Genomic DNA, 22,795 nt, shown 5'->3' with positions numbered 1-22,795 from the left:
TTTTAAATGCTGTAGGGTGTTATACACAGCCCTATTTAGGCTGTAAGACTCCATGCCAATAAACTTTATGGTGATGTTTATAATAGAGTTTAGGGTGTCATCAGTAGGTCAATGAACATGTTGTTGCTTCCATGAGGAAGCAAAAACATTTCAAGGTCTATTAAGGTTTCTTTAAGTGTTCTTCACATGCTTTTTGGTTCTACAGCTTCTGGCAAAGTGGTGATGCTCGGCGGGGTAATATGTTTGTGCTCTTTATTATATATGGAAGGCATTGATATAGTACTTACAAAATCTTGAAATAGATTATTGTCAATTAAGTTTCTACAGTGATGTCTGCTATTTGAAGATAAATTCGAAAGGTCTATTAAAAATGAGAACTATTCACTTGTAAAACTAATTTACTTATATCTAATGAATACTTACACATTTGCTTATATGCTGGAGGCTAATAATTTGTATTCAGAGTAACTGCTAACACCTTAGCGCAATATATTTTACCAGATTTTATATATTGTTTGGATGGGGGTGGTTTGTTGTTGTTTTTTGTTTGTTTATTATCATATAATAGGATGTTAGACGGGTAAATTGTACCTCAAGTGAACCTCTCAAACCTGGACACTTGAAGTTTGACCTCAAACTTGGTATAGATGCTAGACAAAGGTATGAATACTGTGCTGCAGAATTGAAGAGAGGAATACCTTTAACCTAAAACATGAAAATGAGTTTACCTGAATTATATTCTATTCCTACTGAGATTCCACCAATTGTCTGTGAATGATACAGGACAAATTCTTTACTTTCTTTTTAGCCTTGCTGACTTGCATGGAAATATGGTCAATTGATTTCCACAGCCCTCTTGTATGTGGGAGTTCTGTTTCTGCTCCTTCAACTGATACTGTGCGTTATCTAGACATGGTTTAAGTGACCTTGACAGCTAACAGACTATCTGCAGGGAAATGTTAATATTAAAGAAGGTAAAGCTGTGAACTTGGAAACAGAAACGTGTAAGTTCCACCTTACCTAGTGCCTTACCAAAGCCCAAGGGGTAGTAGGAACTGGCCAAGCAAGAGAACCATTTGCTGCTTTTCAATCTATGCTAATGTTTGTAATTTTGCATGCATTAGAGTGTCAGTAAAGAAACTGTATTAAGAATATTTAAGTAGTTTGTTGTTTTCTTTTTTTTTTTTTTTTTTGAAGAGGTAACACACAAAAGATTAATTCTACAGACTATATAATTAAAACTTTGTTTAATTTATGTAGTCATCTTTATCATTTGAAATACAGATTTGTTTTGTACATCAGAAATGTGAATTGTACATACGTTATAAAATGACAGCATAAAACATTGTGACTTATGAAAGGGAAAAAAAATGAGCCACACCATTTACCAGAATCAAACCAAATTTAAAAGTTTTTTATATTCTTCTCTCACATGTCTTCTTTGAAATTACCTATATTTTTATTGTCTTTGCTAAATACCATGCACTACATTAACAGAGAGACTGTCTGGATTCAGCGCTTCCACTTCCAGTAGCAGCATCACTCTTTCTGTTGTTGCATTTTTCCTTTCCCTTCCCTTCTTACAGTTTCCCTGGTGGATTTGGGGGAAGCAAAGGCATTTGAATAAGTCTCTTTTTAATATGGTAAATTTATCAAAGTTATTATTCCCCAGCGCACTTAGCTGTTAGAATTCACCAGCTGTCTTAGGAAGGAAATTAATTATGTTCAAACCTTATAATAAAGAGATCTTGAAGAGAGAAATTTAGTAAATTTCAGCTGTAAGAGAAGAATTTGGGGCTCAGCTGTCTGCAGCCATCTATATTTTGTATCATAGGTTCTACTTTCCTGGTATGTTTATTTTCCTTTACATAATTTTACATATTTAAATCCAAATTACATCACTTATGTGGGAGGAAGTTGAACTTCATGTCTACTAGAGGCAAAATAAACAATGTTCTGTGGAGTCTTAATTTTTGTGTGCTGTATCGGTCAGCACTGACATAACTGAATGCTTCCATTGTTGATTATGGCTGGGAAATGATATTCTTGTATGTTCTTATAAATGTGAAACTTCCTCAGGTTCTTTTTAGAAAGTAAATGACAGTCCTTTAAGTCAGAAATTGAAACACAGACTGTTCTCAGCCTGAGCTACACCCCAATGTAAAAGTTGTTTCTTGCTATTTGGGTGCCTTGGGTCAGAATAACCTGCTCTGGGCAGAGTCCAAGACACTTTGTGCATGCTGCCAGACTAGCACTTGCCCTGTGCTTTTGTCTGTGTGTTATTTATGACTATTGATTTTGAAGTTGGTAGGCAAAACTATGTCTGAAATATATTTTAACGCAACTTAGAAGTGTTAGAATACTTGTCAGCCTCTGTGCTAATGTGTACATGTGTATAAAGTAAGAGAAATTGTACTTATTTTCATTACCATTGTTGGCAAATTTCAGGAACCTATGAAACAAATCTTAAAATATCTAAATACTAAATTAATACTAAATACTAAAGGTCTACTTTCCAGCTCCTCATCTAGCCTTCATATATTAGATTATGTAAATGAAAACTATATGTAAAATGGAAAAGCTAGTCAATTTCTTCACGACAGACCTGATTTACTGCATGTTTTAAGTTAGAAGAAATGAATTTACTGAGAAACACCTGGCATCTAGTACTAGGGCTTTTCCTAGGTTAAGTTCACAGTTAGGTACTTTGATGTTTTGCCTGAATAAAAATTTTTTAACTGTTCAAACTAGAGTCAGTTATGATTGAATTTAGGGAAATGTTAGGGTGATGAACCCAATACGTGGAAGAAAAGCTTCAGCTGGGGATTTCCATGTACCTGGTTAGTTGTTGCTGTACTATTTCATTGTATAAATGAATGCAAAGAAAATTTGAGTCCTCAAATGGGTGTTAATTAATCCCTTAGAATAATGAACATAAGAATACAAACTGCAACGGGCTATTTCTAAAATCAGTCAAATGAGTACTGATTGAACTTGCGAACTTAAGAAAATGAAACTTAAATGAAGAGGTTCCTTTTTTATCATGAAAGGAAATTTTATAAGAGGTTAGTCTTTTGCCTTGGCTTGAATGCTTTTAGTGTGGTTCAACATTAAAAGCTGACTTTAGGTTACAATATAGGCAATATTTAATATTTTTTATATTTAATATGTTCAGTTTTAAATATTATAAAATGCTATTATAATATGTAGCATATGCATAAAGTGTTATTTGTATATTTGTAACAAAAATAATAATATTTTTCCTGTGATCATATTTTATGTTATTAGGTTGTGTCTGAGTGTAGGTAATTGTGAGGTTTGTTAATGAAGTCTGTTGTAAGAGGAGGACTGCACGTGTTTAGCCGAAGTGTAGCAGTTGCTTTGAAACAGAGTGATTTTTCATTTAAGTAAGGTATGTTAAGAGTGCAGTTAATTTTAGATGATATTTGAGTCAATTTGTTTCATTAACAGCATTAAAGTATGTGGTGGTTTTACTCGTGTGGGCAGCTGAATTCCACAATGGCTGCTCTCTCACTCCCACTACTCAAAGAGGAAGGGAAAGAAAATACGACACAAAGAGCTCAAGGTTTGAGATGAGGACAGGGAGATTGCTCAACAATTATTGTAACAGGCAAAACAGACTCAGAGAAGGGAGATAGGCAGCAAATCTTAAAATTACTAACAAGCTAGAGAAGCAAGAAACAAAGAAAAAAAAAATACCTTCACCCTATCCACTCTCTTACACCTCCTCCCCCCAAGCGGCATGAGTGAAGGGGGATAGTGGTCAGTCTATAGCGCTTCCGTCTCTGCCACTCCTTCTCAGTTCTTCTCATCCCCTGTGCCACAGGGTCTCTCCCACGGGATGCCGTCCTTCCCAAACTGATCTGGTGTGGGATTCCCACAGGCAGCAGCTCTTCAGGAACTGCTCCAGATATGGGTCTGTACCACAGGGTCCATCCTCCAGGAGCAAACTGCTCCAGCACGGGTCCCCCACAGGCAGCAGCTCCCCCCAGACCCCTGCTCCTGCGTGGGTTCCTCTCCACGGGCTGCAGCTCCGGCCTGGGGCCTGCTCCTGCGGGGGTTCTCCACAGGCCACAGCCTCCATCGATGCAGGTCCATCTGCTCCACAGTGGTCTCCTCCATGGGCTGCAGCATGGAACCGTGCTCCACCGTGGTGTTCCATGGGCTGCAGGGGTACAGCCTGCTTCACCATGCTCCTCGCCACAGGGGACTTCTGCTCCAGAGCCTGGAGCACTTCTCCTGCTCCTTCTTTACTTGGTGCCTGCAAGGCTGTTTGTGAGGCAATGTTTTGTTGTTGTTGTTGTTGTTGTTGTTTGTTTGTTTTCCTTTCCCTTTCTTAAATATGCTCTCACAGAGGTGCAAACAACATCACTTACTGGCTTGGCTCTGGTCAGTAGCAGGGCCCTTACATAACATGGGGCAGCTTCTAGATTCTTCTCACAGAAGCCACCCTTATGGCCCTCTGCTGCCCAAACTTTGCCACATAAACCCACTACACAGTAATGATAAAATACTACATATTTTAAGAAACCACATATATTTGTAGGATTATGGCCATGAAGCAGTAATTGAAGTTATTTTCACCCAGGTTCAAAACAAAGAAAACAAGAAGGCTCTCCCACAAGTGACCTGTGGAAATCCTTATGAAAGGCGTTGTGGAAACTGTATGATTACATGGATTCAGGGGTAGCTGGACAATGTTATGTAAGAGAAATTCCATAGGATATTACCAGATATATAGAAAGAGAAGCTGAAATTAGCTGAATATCGAGCTAGAAATAGAAGGAAATAGCACTTTTCCTAGTACATGCTCTCCCCTAGACAGGTTTCTTTCTGTAACTTTTATTTGTAACCAGATTAGAGATAACACTTCATAATGGTTTGAATGTACTTCAGACATTGTGGTTTTGCTGCTGCACAGCTCAGGTTGTAAAAATTTGAACAAGTCAACAGGAATTTGTATATTGGTTTGAAAAGTAGCAGATTTTTTTCACTGTTCTGCCCAGTGTAACAATGTTCAGTGAGGTGTGTATGGAAATACAATTACACGTAGCAAATAAAGCTGTGATATAGAGTAAACAAGCTTGGGAAAGGGATAGTGAAGAATTTGGAGCATCATCCCCCTGTGAACCAGGGGACCGAGAATTATAGGCAGGGGGGAGTAGAAGTATCTGCATTTAGATACCACTTGATCTGTCTGAGAACAGAGTAGTTCATAAGTCTCACATACACAAGCAAATAATTATTTAAGATTTAAAAAATAATAATAAAAAACACAAACCTACAGAGACTGGCAGCCTTTAAGCGTTTGAATGCTGAGTGAACATGAAAAGGTTGCAATAGACAAGTCGTCTCTCTATGTGGTTCTAGTTAAGGGGTTGCCCAGGGAGATGGTGGCATCGCTGTACCTGGGGATGTTCAAGGGAAGGTTGGACGTGATGCTTACGGACATGATTTAGTAGGTGACATTGGTAGTAGGGTGATGGTTGGACTAGATGATCCCAAAGGTCTTTTCCAACGTTAGTGATTCTGTGATACACAGAATATACGTCCACACACAAGGCAGAAAATAAGCCTTTCACCCTTCCCAAAGTTTGTTATTTTTCTTGTTTTGCTTTTTTGTTTCATTTTGTTTAAAGAAAAAAAAAAAAAAAAAGAGGAAAGAAAAAGTATTCTTATGGAAAATTAGTGAAAAACATTGGAAAAACAACCTCCTGCCCCAGTTCGATTACAGTTATATTATCAATACATTCATTTTATGTTGCATTTTAAGGCGTTCTTGTGATTGCAAAATTTGACTTATAAATGGTTGGACCTGGCATTATTACTCTGCTGAAACTGAGAAATTTTGGCAATTGCCTCAGGTAACCTAAGTAAATGAGAAGCTTTTAGATGTTGCTGGTGGCCTTGCTGAGGCTTCTTTCAGCACAGCTTCATTTTATGTTAAATCAGTGTTGTCAGTGGGGCTTTCAAGCATTTCTATTTATTTCTTATCAAACTTTAAAGTAAGAACTCAACACATGGATTTTAATTAATTTAATGTCATATTAAGTTCATTGGGGATTGATTAATTAATTTGTCTGATTCTAACTGATCTGTGAATTAGTAATGGAAATGGTATTATGGTCACAGAGAAGTGTGAAACATACTTCAGGATGTTATAATAACAAATGAGGTTCTTAAGACTTCTCTCCTGTCATGTACCAATCGGATTTCCAGCAAGCTGCTGCCAATCCCCAATGAACTCAATTTGGTATATTTAGTGCTTCACTGGAGATACCATGGGAATCTGTCATTCCTACTATAGAACACAGCTACTTTTCCCTAACTGGGAAAATGAAAACCTAATAACGTGGATTTTTCGAAGAGGTTGTTGTTATGTTTATGTACAGTTTCCTGAGTTCAGCTGTCCAGATGTTGCTAGATGATGTTTTATAAGAGAAGCATGTAAGTTTCTATTCTGTTCTGTTTATTTTCATCGTTTTTATTCAGTGGAACTGAATCTCTTAATGCTAATATTTTCATTTAGTCCATGATTATTGCTAAAAGGTTCTGCTGATTTCTGAAAAATCTGTCGACCCTACATGGATTATTGGAATGATCATTCTCAGCTCCTGTGTGGCACCTTTCCACCAAGGAAATAACTACAGGAAGGGAAAATAGGGCTGCAATCTAGTGGAAAATCTACATTGCAGTATATCTTTAACTTAAACTTTTCAGTGATATAAAGTGGGGAAAAAAGACAGTGTACCAATATATTACAATGCAGCATAATTTTCAGTAATTTTCAAAATTTGTTAGTGGTTTTGCTGTTAATGAAATACACCGAACCTGAAGCCTACCATACCATGTCATTTGCTCTTAAATGCTTCTGTAATTTTGCTTCCTGTTTTTGGAAGGCTTCCATCTTGCTGTTCTAGAATATTTGTTGCTATGTATCAGGTGAAAAGTTGGCAGAAGTTTAATCTACAGAGCAGAATGGTATACTGAAATTAGTGGAATTAAAATATTTTTAATTGCTGTAAGTGGTGCTATTTAAATTAATTGGGGAGAGAAAGAGCCTGTAAAACAGCTATCCCCTGTCTGTAAAGATGCCTTTGCTTATTAATTATAATCTGAAAAATAGTGTCTTGAAAAATCCCATCATGTTGGCTAAATCCAAGGAAATTCTACTTGTACCAGATTTGGATGGAAATGCAAACTTTTTTTATTTCATAATTTTGACAAGTATTTACGTTGTATTTTGCTTGACTTTTTTTTTTTTTTGGTGACAGAAAGATGATTTTTTTCTATGTTAAATCAATCAACTTGTTTCCTGTCTCATATAAATGGTGAAATTCATTGAATGAGGTCAGTATTTTGAATTGTACATTTCTGGACTTCAAAGCAATTATGTCATGAAATATGCCTCAGCTAATATTTCACTCTGGTGCAAACCTCTGTCTTATAAACAAGTTTACAGTTTTGTGAGGAAATGCTTCACAGCCTAGATATTCTTTAAAGTTCTCGAGTTTAAAGATTTTTGAAGAACAAGGTGAAGTTAAAACTTTGAGCTTGCAAGATGAACTGTATGGCAAGATACCAAAAGGAATATTAATTAAAAAAAAAAAAAAAAAAAAAGCAGGTGGATACTGTTTCTGGAAAACTAAGATGGAAGAGGATTAGAGAGAAATATGAACATTGGTCTGTTTGTTTTCAAATAAACTTTCTAGGTGAAAATCTTGAAAACAAATGAGGTGGGTAAGGACTTTGTACAAAATATTTCTTTCAATGTTTTTCTTTTCCACTGTGCTTAGTAAAGGGTAAAAGAATGAATCTCAGAGCTATTGGCCTAAACCAACAGTTAAATAATAAATGTGCTATTGCCCATTATACCAAAAGACTGACTCACTGCACTAGGTGTAGTTAGTGGCTAATATACTTTGACTGGTACATTTAATTGAAATTACTGCTCCCTATTCTCCTTACACACTATGGAGCTCCTGCAGATCAACCCAAGAAGCATCTATTCACCAGATCAATTATTTTACTGACACAGGTATTCCTCCTAGCATAGGTGGAGAGTGTTGCTCAAGAATTACACTGACGTGCAACTACCCAAGTGGAAGTAGCACTGAAATCCTGAAATCAATGTAGTTTGGGTTCACTGCACGATTGTGGTAAATGGCTGCGCTATTGCACATTTCATCTGTGCATCTGTAAGAACAAGATCCTGTGAAAGCGGTTTGAGATGAACAGATGGAAAATTTCTTTCTACTGACAGTGCAGATCATTATTTATCGAATGCTGCCCCCAAAGATTTCTGTTCAGTGCAGATGAACCCGAGGGCATATTTGCATGCTGATGTTAATCTGCAGAATGAAACAATAGTTCTTAATTAACTTTGTCCTTGCAGTAATGTGTGTTTTTTTTTCAAGACAGAAGAAAAGCATGTGTTTCAGAACTGAGGGGGGAAAAAAAAAAGGCTAAAAATTATCATCTAAAAGAAAAGTAGAAGGGTCTTACAAAAGAAGTTAAATTGAATTTGCAGAATGTCTGTACAGAAACTGCATCAGCAGAAACTGTAAGAAATATTCCAGGTCTCCCCCGTGGGGAAATTTTGAGCAGACTTTTCATATGTGATTTTGCTTCATTCGCAGACCAAAAAAAGCCGATTCTAGTCTGCTTTTGTGATTTACTTACACTTCATTGCTGAAGAGCAACTTCTACCCCAAAGAAGCATACTTTGTACGCTTTTCAAAGCGGTCAAGTCATTGCAAAGAGGAGTGGTAGATGGAGGATGTAACAGGTAGAAGGAGTAATGAGAGATTATTTGCAAGCAGCAAGGAAAATGTAACTATGAGCACTTTTGGCACTAATGCTGGTACCCTTTGAAGAATATAGGAGCAAGTTGAAGACAACAGTGAGGCCATCTGATTGGTCTGAGTCATTAAAAAGAGGGGTGTCATTAAGGCAATGGGTAGTTAGACCTGTCAGTGATGCCAGTAAAGAGCAGGCCAGAGCATACGACAAATTCAGACTGTAAAAGCCCAGAAAGCTGGGCAAAACTAGGAAAATCCAACAACCCTGCTTTATTGTTGAATTTTGTCTTCCAAGGACAGAATGGTATAGAAACAGGATTTCTGCATTACAGATGATGTCATGTTATTTTTGGCATTTCTTTCTTTAAATAGAAAGAGTAAGAGATGAGAATGAGTGGGCCTGTGTACAAGGATTGTGCTACTCCAGTCATAATTTCAAATGTAAATTGTAGTGTAAGTTGTAAAACATCTTCCAATTTACTTTGAAGTTTGCACTTTTCTAAATAAGATTTCAATGTTTTATCATGTCAGATGTCTATAGAATGGTTATAAAAAGGGGTGGGAGGATAAAAACCTTTCCTCCTTTTTTTTTTTCTGTGTTTTTGCTTGTATTTTTGTTTATTTTTTTTAATATTAAAAGAATTAGTGACAGCAAAGCTTCAGGCAAGTTGGACAAAGTTTGGGCTTCTAAATCTCATTTTGTTTTTACGTTAATAAAATACATAAGCAGGTATGCTTAGAGAAGGTAACAGATGATACTTATCAAAACAAAACATAAAAGCATCTGGAAAAGAAAGATGATGCCATCACCAGCTGCTGAGGAGAAAAAGTTTAATTGTACTTAAACTGAAGCTTAATGTATTTAAATAATGATCCCAGAGGTGTGATGATGTAATTTTGTAATGACGGGTGGTCTGAGAAGGATATTTCTTTGGTTTTGTCTTGGGGAGGGGGAAAAAAAAATCTTCTTCAAAAATGTCAGATTTTGCAGAGATTTTCAGAAACACTAAATTTGTAAAGTTAGCTGTGAGGTATGTGGGAGTATAGGAAAAAAAAATCACAAACAAAAAAGCTGGTATCCAGTATTTGTACTGCTGATATCACACACTAGCATATGGTTCTGTTTATCAAAGCAGCATGTTATCGTTGGATATAACTCCGAGTTTTATAAATTTCATATCAAACAATCCAAATACAGTGAATTTTCATGACTAACATCCTATTTGCTAAAAGATAATGCACTATGGATAGATGTCTGGTCATGCACGTGTGTGTGACACATCTTTCTTAAAACTACCATATGTGTTCTGGACAGTTTTTGTTAAAATGAGTTTGCATTCTCCAGAACTCAACAACTGTTTCTCAGTTTACTTTTTCAAATTTCAAACTCTTCACAGAATGACACCAGTTGATATAGTCGCTGTCTATTCTGATTCATGCAAAAACAATGTAAAAATAGCTTTCAGCAGCAACATGTAAAGCAGGGTTTTCCATATCGAGGTCAGAGAATCCCTTGTGTTTACAAGCATGGTGGGAAGGAACTAGACAAGATTTAAGCATTGCTAACATGGCATTAAAAAGAACTTCAGCTGGAATATCCAAGAAAACATTCACATCAATCGTGTTTTTCTTCTAATTTGTTGAAACTTGGTTTAATTTATTTGCCTTTAAATTTTATTAATTCCAACTGGGACGTAAGTATTAACAGGAGGTCACATCCATACATACTATACAGTAATTTTTTTTTGGGGGGTGCACAGTTGAAAGTAATGGCTAGATTATGATTGTTACAGAGTCATTTTAGTTTGTTTTATTCTAATTGGTTGGAAATCCTGGACTAACAACACATAAGAGCTGTCTGTTCTTGTGACTTGTTCTCTATATAGTCATCTTGTAGTTATGTGGACATTTCCATGCTTTAGGAAGTGCTGTGTTGCAGGGAATTCGTGACGGTTCTGTTCATCTTTATGAATAACATGTCTACCATATTTTTATCTTATCCAGACTGATGCCATGGCATCGTCAGGCCTCTTCTTCAAAGATGGAAAAAAGCGCATTGATTATATCTTGGTCTACAAAAAGTCAAGTCTGCAGGTAGAGAAAAGAAGCACGTTTGAGAAGAATTTGAGAGCAGAAGGGCTAATGTTAGAACGAGAGGTGAGTTTTGTAGCTTATGTGGTATAAAGCTATTTATTTAGATACATTATAAAGTATTTAAAATACTGTCTTACTTGATTGAATGTATAAAATTCCTGGTGTCTTACAAGTCTTTGCGGTCAGGCTGGTCCCTCTGTTTAATGCTATTATACTAACAGTTGTTTGATAGCATGTGTTTAACATGTTAACCTGCTCCTGCATGTTTATATGCATATGTGCACACGCACCCACCCAGAATAGAATCAGTTTTAAATAGGAGCAGGTTTAGTGCAGTATCGAGGGAAACTCCCAGCTCCTGACACATACAAAACAGAAGAAGCGTCAGTAACCCATATTGTTTCTTTAATATATAACCTCTGTCTTTCAGCAGGATGCATGGCATTAAATCCCTCTGTATTTTAAAAGGGCTAAAGATGTCAAACTAATCCATCCCTAGTTTGTGTGTCCTAATCTGCATTGTGCTCTTTGAGCTAGAATAGTTTACAATTTAAGTGCTACTGTTCAGGCTTCTAAATTTTCCAGAATACACTTGAAAACAAGTAGAATAATAATAATAAATAAATGAAAAGCTAGCCTGTTATTCTGGTTGTATTAAGAAGAAAAATCTGATTTTGTATCAAGTTTCAGTACTGTCCCCCTTTTTCTTTAAAAGCTGAAACTCCTGAAGACTAAGAACTTCAGGTATTAGTAGGGAATTAATTTTTTTGTTGTTGCTATAAGGGAAGAATTTTGTCATCTTAATTCTTATCTATAACAATTTATTTTCCCCAAATTCCAAGTTAATGTATGATTAGGCTTCTAATACATTTGCTGATACTACAGAGATGAACGTTTCTTTCTGTGTGCTCACAGTCAAACTTCAAATGAATACTAAAAACCAAATGTTCTCTGCTTTGTCAGACAATTATGTTATTTTGTTTTGTTATTTGTGTCTGCTTCCATTTTCTTTTTTTCATTCTTTCTGTGTCTTAGTTTGAGTGCTGCTCTGTATTGCACTTCGGTGTGGATATTCAGGAATTTTCATTTCCCCACTGCGAAATGTGAAAAAACATTTCAAAGTGTTAAGTTGTTGCTGTTGTGGTTGGGATATCAGTAATGAGAGCATTAATATAAAAATGAAGGAAAACAAAGTCAGGAAAACAGCCTTGGAATTCTGCTGTTTCGTGAATTACTTAAAAAGCAGACGTGTATTTGCTCTATCCTGAAATAAGCTCCTATACTTCACGTGTCTTTTATCCTGTTTTATTCTGCTCTTCAGCTCAGCAGAATTACCTTGCGTGTTCCGTATTAAAGCAATGAGGTTTTAACTGTTGGAAGTCCTTGCAAGTACTGGCTGACAATAAAGCATGTTAAATATTCATAAGTAACTGACCTAATGGTATTGTAAAATTTATTTTTAAGGTTTTAAAAATTGATTGGAGTCTAATAGAAAAAAATAAATATTGGGATGTTTACTGAAATTAGAACAATGCCAGCTGGAATCAATTCACAAGCACTGACCTTTCAGACAAAATATGTCTTTATAAGATAGTAATTCTACATATCAGATTATTTAAATTTTTACAATATTGTTTTTTCCACATCTTTTGCAAAAAAAATTAAATCCTAGAAGCAATATTTTAGAACTATGACATGACATTATGTCACTAATAGGTATAATTTTGAACATTTAAAATTGTATTAACTCTTCAATTGAATTTTCTTTTATCTTTACTTACCAAACTGTGTGTTACTTAAGTTTTTGGGTGGCTTTAATCAGACTCACCTGTACCAAAATAATTACATATAAAAATGCATAGAACCGTAGAGTATCCTGAGTGGGAAGGGACCCACAAGGATCACCGAGTCAAGCTCCTGGGTCCCCAAAGTACCACTCAAAAAATCAGATCATGGGTCTGAGAGCGCTGTCCAAACACTTAAGGAAATATAGCTGGGAGAGGAGTTTAAAATTGAAATATTGATTAAGAAAGATAAATTTAGGAACCTGTAATGCTGAAATTCTTGTTTTGTGTTCAGATAAATACATTACACAAAACATTTGCATCGAATATTACTTGTAATTTTCTGGAAGTTCTCAATTCTTACAGAGATGACATTTATAAGTTGATAGAAGGCATCACAGTTACTTCACTGTTCCTGGATTTTCCATTTAGGCCAAGTGGGACCTGCAGACTTCCCTCAGCTGTTCTTGTGGCTCTTACATTCTTCTTGAATGGGACACACATTAAATGGTCATGAAATGGCTCATCAAAAATGATTTTTGAGGGGATGTTTATTTATTCCATGTCAAAATGCTGCATAAAGCCTTTCCCTACTTCTGCTGTGTTTATAAGCAAAGATCTGTCCTACGGGTTCCTTTTTGACAGTTTCTAGGTTATTCATATTACAAGATTTGTGGAGGGGTTTTTATCAATTTTCCTATGTTCGGGTCAGAGCACTTAAAGTATTTTCAGATCTGTGCAGCAGCTTCATGCAGGAAAGCAGAATTTGCCTCTGAAGAATGCTTTTAGAAACTTGAATGCCGTGTGGTTTTGAATTATTAGTATGTGTTTATTTGTTACCTCTTTTTGCAGCCAGCTGTTACAAACAGTGACATCATGTTTGTTAAAATTCACTGTCCATGGGAGACTTTGTGCAAATATGCAGAAAGAATGAACATCAGGATGCCTTTCAGGTATTGTGGAAACCATTTTAAGGAACTTGTAATTTAGTACTTAAAATATTACAACTTTGTTACTTACCTTAAGGCTAAAATTCAATCCACTCGCTGCACTGTGGTCAGGCATGTTTATATTTTAATTTAGTGAGATGAAAAGGAAAGAGGAGAGTAGAAACAAAAAATAGGTACTGTTCTTTTTCACGTTAGCCTGTGGTATTTGTTTTCAAGCTTACCTTCCAAGTCAAATCAAACGCAGACTGTTAGAAAGTATTGTTAATAGTTGACACGTTAGTGAGAACTCTCAAATTCTTGGTCCTTTAATGTTCCTTTGCCAGAATAATAACTTGACCTCAGTTCCTCATCTGTGTGCTAATCAAATTCTATTGTACCTATTTGCAATAAAGAGTGTAGGACAAGCTAACCTCTCCTGTAATAACACAGATTTTAGAAGGAGCAAGTGTTCCTTTTCAACTCAATTAAAGCTGTTTTTGCAGAGAGAGAAGAGCTTTGTTGTGTGCTGTAAACTTCACTGAGAGTCAGAATGGTAACTGGATGCTAAAGCTGTGTGACTCACGGAAAATACCCTTGCAGAACTCCTTTCTCACTTAAATTTCCAAGTGCTCTACCTCCTGACTTGAGCTATCATGATGTGGCTCTCTTGAGTTAGTCCTAAGCCAGAAACTTAGTCATTGTGAAGCATCCTTAGCTCAAAGCTGGTTTTAAATACCCAGTTTTATACCGAGTTTCCACATCATTGCATTAAGTCCTTTCCATTAAATAATGTGTTCAGTATCAGTCATCTTCTGAATGCTTAAGAATATTGTTATAGTTCCCTTTGAGCTTCCCTGGTTTGAGAAATTCTTGTTTATGTTTTAAATATAGAAGTGTTTGCATATGTGTATGCATGCAAACAAAATTCCTATTCCAAAGAGTTCTTTCTTGCTTTTAATACTTGAAGTCACAAACAATAGCTTTTAGCAGTGGTTTGAATTCTTCCTCATTTTATTAAATCCATAGATCAGCGGTGCCCTTCAGAAAATACTGGTTAACTTTTACAACACTACTTTATTTTGAAGCCATTCTTAGTTGTTGTGTTAGTAATTGACAGGTAAATATATTCTGTCTTTTCCAAAGTGTCTGAGCCATGTTTCTTTGGTTTTGGGTTGATGCTTCAGCTTCCTTCTATCCTAGGCATATCAGATACACAAAAAGTAGTTAAAATGCTAAATTCTGTTGCTTGACTTTGTTAGTTTGTAGAGTGAAACAATTACCTGGTAAGAAAGAAAGAAGCCTGCTGCCCACCTCCAGCTCTGTGAAAAGTATGGAATTGATCACCATTTTTTTGTGTCTTGAGAAAAGATTTAAGAAGGAATTAAAATGAGATTGCAATGTCAGACTTGTGTGAATATTTCAAATAAGCTATTTCTTTAATTTCTGTACTTTTTAAAATAACAATAAGCGTGGCAGTTTTATTGTGAACACAAAGTGGACACAGCAGATTTGAACAAAGGTCCACCTTGCTTTGCCAGCAGCCAGTCTCAGACATTTAATACAGAAGCAGAGAAGTATTTCATGATGCCCTCTGGTTCCAGAAATCTATGGTTTAGAGACTTTCTGAGACAGAGCTTGTCTTCATGTGTGTTTTTATTTGCCCCTGATGGCCTTTGCACGGATGTAAAAATAGCCTCTTGTGCTTCCATTACAGCATCACACGGTCGCACATTTTGTAATTTCGTTACATGTTCTGGCAAAAGCACTATCATTCACTTAAGTATTGAGCTTACTTATTTAAGTTAGCAAGGCATATGGAAGGCATATATTTTTTTTCCTGAGATAACTATTTTCTCTCTTCAGTGGATAGAAGAAGCTTAAATCATACCATTGTGCTGTAATTGCAATGAACTAGTGCTCCCTTCTAAGAGCAGATTATTTCTCTTCAGCTTTGTCTGATTTATCAGCAGCTTCTTTCTGTCTATTTTGGATGCGTAATTTAAGAAGAGAGCTAACCTTCCCTGCAGTGCTTCAATGCAGTACACCCTTATCCTCTTGCACAGGGTTGCAAAATTTTGGCTTTCAGCTACACTCCTTAAAATATCAGTACCACGTATGAATAATACATGAAGAAGAAGTCTCCTGAATTATACTCATACTTTTTAGCATGCTCAATCTAGCAATCGAAACAAAATCGGTATTCTTATTACACGAGAAGTATTTCTGTTACTGAAAAGTAACTAATTTTTTTTGTCTGACCAAGGGACTAACCAGCATCCTAGAACTCATTTTTAGCATGGCATTATGCCTAAATGTGTTGGCAGATACATAGTATGCGTCATATATGCAATCTAAGATGGAATCTCAGTGTTTCAATTACAAAAGGAAATTTTCCTAGCATTTCAACAGATTACAGTAATCACTGTTGCTGTCTATATGCATTCAGATAGGACAATGTTTAAATTATGACTGCATTATACTTTGATTTTAAATAAATTTAAATATGTGTTCTGACAGGAGAAATGTAACTGTGATATGGTTCTGAAACCCAGACAAAAGTTTCATTGTACCAGTGTCTAAAGGAAGTCCTTGTGAAACATAAATTATCAATGGGTATAATGAAGAAAAAATGTGTTTCTGTAGCTTAGCTGGACCCAATATGTGCAAAACAGCTAAGGGTGATGAAAGGAAATGAATAAAGTGTTTTTTCAAATATCTGATGGCAAAATCCTGTAAAAATTCTTCATTATTTCATTTAAAATTCTGCCTAGTAGTACTAAATACCAGGCTGCCAACAGTCTACAGACTGGTAGATAACTTTGCTATGACCACTTACTTTCTAGGCTCTGTTTCCTTTTCACTCTTTTTACTATACTCATTTTGTTATTATTTTAATATAAGTAATGCACCTTAATGAATCTCAACTACTCTTGAGATGGGCAGTTGCAGATCTTGTGAACTATGTTGGTTCTGGGTTAAGTTCTCCTCTGATGGAGATTTCGTTGGCTAAGTATCCAGAGTGGAAGTGCCATTTTTGTGTGTGTTACCATGAAGGGCAGGGGAAAATAGCAACTGACAACAGGGTTAAGCCCTCATAGTAATGTATCTACCTAAACTTGTTTTAATTACTAATAAAAAATAAAATAAAACATGCAGGAGGAAAAAGGGTTTAGGTGTAAATATAAAGTATGACTTGAATTAAAAAAGGAAAAAATGTCCTGGTGCCAAACTTCACTGTCCCCGATGATTGCCATGGTAAAGATGCAGATACCCCAAGGAATCTGTAGGATCTTGGCCTTTGTTTAGCTGAAATGTGGCAGGAAAGGGTAGAAGGAGGCCAGAGGAAAATTAAAAACTGAAACAAATTATGGAAGGTATGACATTGCAGCAAATATGTCTCTATATTTTTTTCAAACAAACTGTACTCTGAAGACTTCACTGGCAATTTCTGATATTGTTTCTCTGAGGTTACTGTGACCAGTGAATGGTGGAGAGAAAAGAACCGTAACATAAATGTGTTTTGTTTCAGTTAGTGCTCTTAGATTTGTAGGGCCACATGTTGTTCTTCAGTTGGATGCAAAAAGCCAAGCGAAGGGAAGGTGATGGTACGCCACTCCAGAGAGTGAAGTTGGGACCTAATGGTGCTAAGTGCTTATGGTATTAATGCGCAGAGTGCATAAAGCATTTATTAGCATGGGAGTTCTGGTAATTCTTCTAAAATTAGTTCTATGGAATAAAAAAAAAAAAAATGCTAAGAAAGATGCCATGAAATGAATATGAGCATGACAGCATTTGATCCTTCTCTAATGGGTGTCTTGTGAATGAATCATGGATTAGTTCTTGTTATTAGCTACAATGCAAAGAAGTAAATTTTACTCCGGAGCAAATTTTAAACTTGAAAATATGTGAGGTCACAGTATTTTAAAGTGCTTTATTCATCTTTCTATGAATATGTATGTTTTTAAATGTCCAATGTTCTTTTATGATGTATATGTCCTTTTCAACTGTCTCCTGCTTGATTATTCTCAGCTGATTTCTGCTGTTCTTTCAGGAAAAAATGTTATTACACTGACTGGAGGAGCAAAACCATGGGCAGGTTGGTGGGTGATGTGTAGATTCTAATTTTGTCAAATAGTCACCCTGCTAAAGAAAATCCATTTGCAGTTGTAAATTTATCCAGAAAACTTGGAAAATTAGATTATTTCCCTCAAAACTCAAAATATGTTAGCTCCAAGTGCTAAAATATTCATCTGTAACAAGATGCATTTCTCTAAAGCTTTGCCAGTTCTTGTTTTAGAAATGCAAAAGTGTTTATGCCAGGAAAAAAGTGGCCCTTATCCTGGCAGCAAAGATTTAATACTGGATCTATCTCTACAGTTACGTCTGCTGTTACTAAGACATGCTACATTAGTGTGGAAGATACTTTTGAGTGCATGTCTTAAGTAAACTCTGGTAGTCAGCTATTTCCTTAAATGCATAAATGTAACTTTTCTCATGTGCATCCTGTTGATCAACTGCATCGATGATGCCCTGAAGGCTGGTTTGAATTCTTATTTGATAGCTGACAGTTTGCTGCAGTGAAAGACTTTTAACTCTGAGATTTCATGAGGTTACTATCTTCTAAAATATCTTTCAGTCTGTCATAAATGGCTTTCTTTCCTGAAAAACGTCCAGCTATAGCATTTAAAGCCCAGGGAGCTAGTAGTGAGTAGCCAGGCTAGGATGGCAGGGCTGCCAAATGAAGGCCAGTGCACACAAAGCTCACCTGAACCTGAGGCTGCTGCTTCGGTGAAAGGAGCCTGGAGGAGCTAGGATGGGGGGATACTGTGAGCTGTAACTGCTCCCTCTTGCTCTAGTCAGGCAAAATGATGTTTTGTAAATCCTAATTACCAACAGAAAAGATGAGATTTTTTTATTTTATTGTTTTTTACGTGAGGGAAAACTCCCAAAAGAGTTTTCTGTGGTTGGTTTTCTTGAGATGAATCTTGATTACATTTGATTTAAGTTCTCCCATTTTTACTTTAGATGATGAAGAACTCTCGTTATTTCTCAGGAATAATTTATATGGTCTCACGGTATCAGTTTGCAAGATAATGTTTTAACAAAAATAGACAAAGCACTGCTGAACATCAAAGTAAGAAAAAACTGCATAAGCAAATAAAATATATTAAAATAAAACAACCTGTTACATAAATTTACAACTGCATTTTTCCTCTTCCCAGTCATTCACATGCTTGCTCCATTTTACCATGCGTTATGAAAAATTTAAGTGATGTGCTTTGCCTTTGAAAAGGCAAAATTAACAGAGCTTTATTTTGTCTTAATTTATCTGAAACCCATCTGGTGAGTCCTAGATATGAAATCAATTTATTTTCCTTATTTAGAAGGACAAAAACATGCTTTTGAAGTTGTGCAGTACCCGTGAACTAAGTAATAAGCAGTTTTAATGCCAGATTGATTCTACATTCAAAACAAATGTTTTTACCTGTAATATACCCGGAATTTGGGAATCTAGTTGTTTGTTGTTTTTTGTTTTTTTTTTCCTCTGGCACTTGATACAATCCAGTGCACAGAGGAACAGTGTGAAAAAGAAGCTGTGTCTGAAGTTGCAAGCTAACTGTAAGGTTGCTGACATATCCATCTCATCATTCTAACTTCTGCTACTGTCATCGTCTCCCTGCATCCTAAGGCTTTTCAAACCTAACTTCTCTGTAATTTATCAAATAGTTTTTAATATTTCTAAGTGGAGTTTACAATAGCTAGGCTGAGGAATATGTATGAAAATATTTGTGTATCGAAGGTAAAATTTTGATGCTACTGAGTTTCTGTAATTAAGAAAATGGGTTTAGACTATTACATTAGGCCCTGCTGTGACATGTACACTTCCCTGAATTTTATTGGCGCGGTAATATGGTAGATTAATATGTTTATACATGTCTTTAAGTCCACAAAAAATTATTAGGAGCATGGTTAAAAGAATAAAGGTAAGTGTAGTGCTTATTGATATACTGTGTTTCTCATGTGTGATATCTACATGGTATCTATCTACAGCCAGTTTATTTATTTGCATACCTTAAAAAAAGGCAAAATTGTATACAATAGTGTGAAGCTTGATTTCTGTTCATGGGGCTAGTCTACAGAAATTGTATTTAATAATTTAATTTTTAATAATTTTAAGTAAATAATGCATGTATCAAAAATAGTCTGAACTCCCTCAGATTTATGACTGAATAATCTTATGAATCAGTCTTATATGTGCCATATCAGACACCCCAACACTGGTTAAGGGATGACATTAAGAAGAAGAAAATGAAAAGTTAGTTGCTACAGTATGCAGGTTCATTCTTGCTAGTGAAATGTTAACATCATTTTATATTTGTAAGGCTAGAGAACCAGAAATGAATTTGTTCAGCAATTTAGTTGCAGTATCCTGCTTTGCAAAAAGACTTCTAAAACTTTTTTGATTTCAATTTGTACACTGAAATAAATCTGTTAATATCATTCCATAGGATACATGTTGCAGATTTTTTTTTTGGTGGTGAAAACGTTCCAGTATTGTGTCCCTATATTGAAACTGTCAACCATAACACATTTACCATTACAAAGCATACCACAAGGTCTATACAATTTGGTGGCACGTGGTTGACAATTTTTGACCACTGTCTTGCGTGTTAGAGTACAAGAGGCAAACACTGAGCAAGCTAATGGCTGGTGATCGCTGTCAAAAATGTCTTTCTGAAGAATGGCATTTGCTCAGTTCTGGTGTCTTGTTCCACTATAACCATGAATCCTGGTCAGAAAATTCCAATAGCAGTTTCATAAGGAGAAGTAATTGCTCCTTTAAGTCATTGTGGTTAAAGAGTGAAAGGCTGTGAGGAAGAGATAGGAGTGATAGAAGGTCACTGTTCTGCAAATAGCACAGTAGTACGGATGTATTGTAGATCAAGCTTCCTTGACTCCTTGAAACTAAAGGCACACCGGAGACTCAAGTCATGTTAGATTAATTCTCGGTGCACCAAGTTCACCTTTGAGGTGCTTTTTTGCATTGGAGTCTGCTGAGGAAACATAATCTGCAAGGATTTTTGGACTAAACAGTTCTCCAAAAACAACAACCAACAAAACAGAATGTAACAGAACATTTGAGCACAAAAGTTGAACAAAGCTGAAATTACAAGCATCTTCAAAAATATTTATTTTCACATCTGAGACTAAAATGCTTGCATGTTTCAGAATAACACCTTGTAGTCTCGTAGTTTCAGTAAGAGTGTATCTGCACACTGTTCAGATGCATTCCCAGCAGTGTTTCCAGTAGGACATTTTTAATCTCATTGCATGAACTGACTTCAACAGTGATTTCACCAGACCAGACCTGTTTGCCTTCCCTCCTACTGAATAGACTCCACTGAACAGATCTTTCTGAACAGAAATCTTTCTGAACAGCTAGTTTTGACCTGGAAAGTCATTCTGACTAAGTGTGCTAATATTTAGTCCTCAAACAATCAGTCAAACATTTATCCAAAATTTGTTTTTGCTTTGAATGAAAGCTCCATGAATCTTTAGTGTCATCATTAACTGTAGAGTCTTGTGAGCCAAGAAAAGAGGCTTGTTTGCTGAATTAGTTTTTATATGAGGAAAGATGTAAATTTCAGTGGACGTACTCTATGCTGTCTGAAGAGACTGGGTTTTGGAGTGACCAGCCGTAAGTAAGGTAATGAAAACAGATTAGTAAGTCATCTTATCTCCTAAGAAAAGTTGCATATGTAACATAGACATGATTTTTAGTTTATTCCAATAGAGCTCTTCATCATATTGCATGTTGAAAGAAATGGACTTTGTTTTTTAAAGGGCTAATTTCTTTAAGATAAAAAATATCGGCTAGTGCTTTTTAAATTTTGGAGATGAAACATGGTCAAGGTTCTTTGCAAGACCAATTCTAAAGTAATTTCATAACCAAAAATCTGATATCAGTTGCATTGGATACCGTTCTTCCTGATGTATCTATGTACTTTCCTCTTTAAAAGAAAAGACTTTTTTTTAAACCTAAAAAAAAAAAAAAGTCAGCATGTGTATAACAAGAAAAAAAAAAAAAAAAAAATGAAGAAAATCAAGTGCAAACTACCTGCATGGATTGTGTATAATTTTGTGCTGGAAGAATTTCTACTGAAACCATTAAAATAATCAACTGGCACATTAAGGTATTATTTCAGCAGAGGAGGCACTGAAGGGATGCACCTGTGTAGGAATTGTTTTTTGTGTTTCAGCTTTATGAATATATTTCACATGAGTTTTTTGTCTCGTACTGCTTAGTGTCAATAGAGTGCTGTCCCTCAAGTGCAGTACCAATTAAATATGGAGTGTGCACGGACTCCTTGGTAATACATAGCAAGAAGAATATATTGAGGATTTTAAATGTATATGTAAAATTATGATCCCACATTTAGTTTAGCTTTCTGTCTGACATGGTGTTAAACAGGGGTACACCTTTTGCTATTTTTATTGATAATAAAACGTTTTCACAGAAGTGGCTTTACTGCCTGAGAGCAATTTGCTGTGATCATTTATTCCTCTTAATTTTGAAATGGGGAGCTGTGCTTCTGCTTAGCACAAGCAGTTACTTCCTTCCCTCAAATAAAAATCTAGTACTAAGCATTACAATTTTTGTGGCTCTGAGATCTCTATGCTTTTTATATCATGCATTCATGGTAATTGAGTAGGGCCCATATCCCACTGACCATTATTATTTGGGGAATGTTTTTCCAAAATCCAATTTCTGTCAAGATCTCAGACATGATTGATAATACAGCATACTGTAATGAGACCTATTCCTTAAATACCCACACTTTATAGCAGTTCAATATGAGAAAAATAAAGGTCAGCAAGTGCAAAACAGAAGTAATGAGGTAACTTCTAGCATTTGCTTGAAAATGAACTGTGCTATGCCATATTTTTCCATCTCTAAAACTTGTGCTGAGATACTTTTTAGCTAGGACGTCCGTGAAAGAAAGGCCTTTACGTTACCAGTATATGATCTGATCAGGAGTAAAAAATGATGTTCTGTTTGTGTTACAATGCCAGTTTTTAGGGAACTGCAGGAAGCAGTATCAGGTTTTTGCTGGTTTTATTGGAGTTTTTTTGTTAGTTTCTCTAAAGACTGTATAACAACTTG

The 22,795-nt window shown here is 35.8% G+C and overlaps 1 protein-coding gene across 2 annotated transcripts in view; it reads left to right on the top strand.

Annotated features, from left to right (window-relative positions):
- ANO3 (anoctamin 3) overlaps positions 1–22,795 on the top strand; it is a gene marked incomplete at its 5' end in the record, with an annotated part of 201,747 nt that overhangs the window by 132,705 nt on the left and 46,247 nt on the right. For both annotated transcript variants that reach the window (XM_084288567.1, XM_084288568.1), the window contains 3 exons: positions 10,827–10,979; positions 13,553–13,653; positions 17,681–17,725. In XM_084288567.1, coding sequence (XP_084144693.1) covers positions 10,827–10,979; positions 13,553–13,653; positions 17,681–17,725 — 299 coding nt within the window. The remainder of the gene's footprint in view (positions 1–10,826; positions 10,980–13,552; positions 13,654–17,680; positions 17,726–22,795) is intronic.

The sequence above is a fragment of the Netta rufina genome (assembly GCF_964035555.1).
Source record: "Netta rufina genome assembly, chromosome: 5".
Taxonomy (NCBI): Eukaryota; Metazoa; Chordata; class Aves; order Anseriformes; family Anatidae; genus Netta; species Netta rufina.
This window is presented reverse-complemented; position numbering and strand designations above follow the sequence as displayed.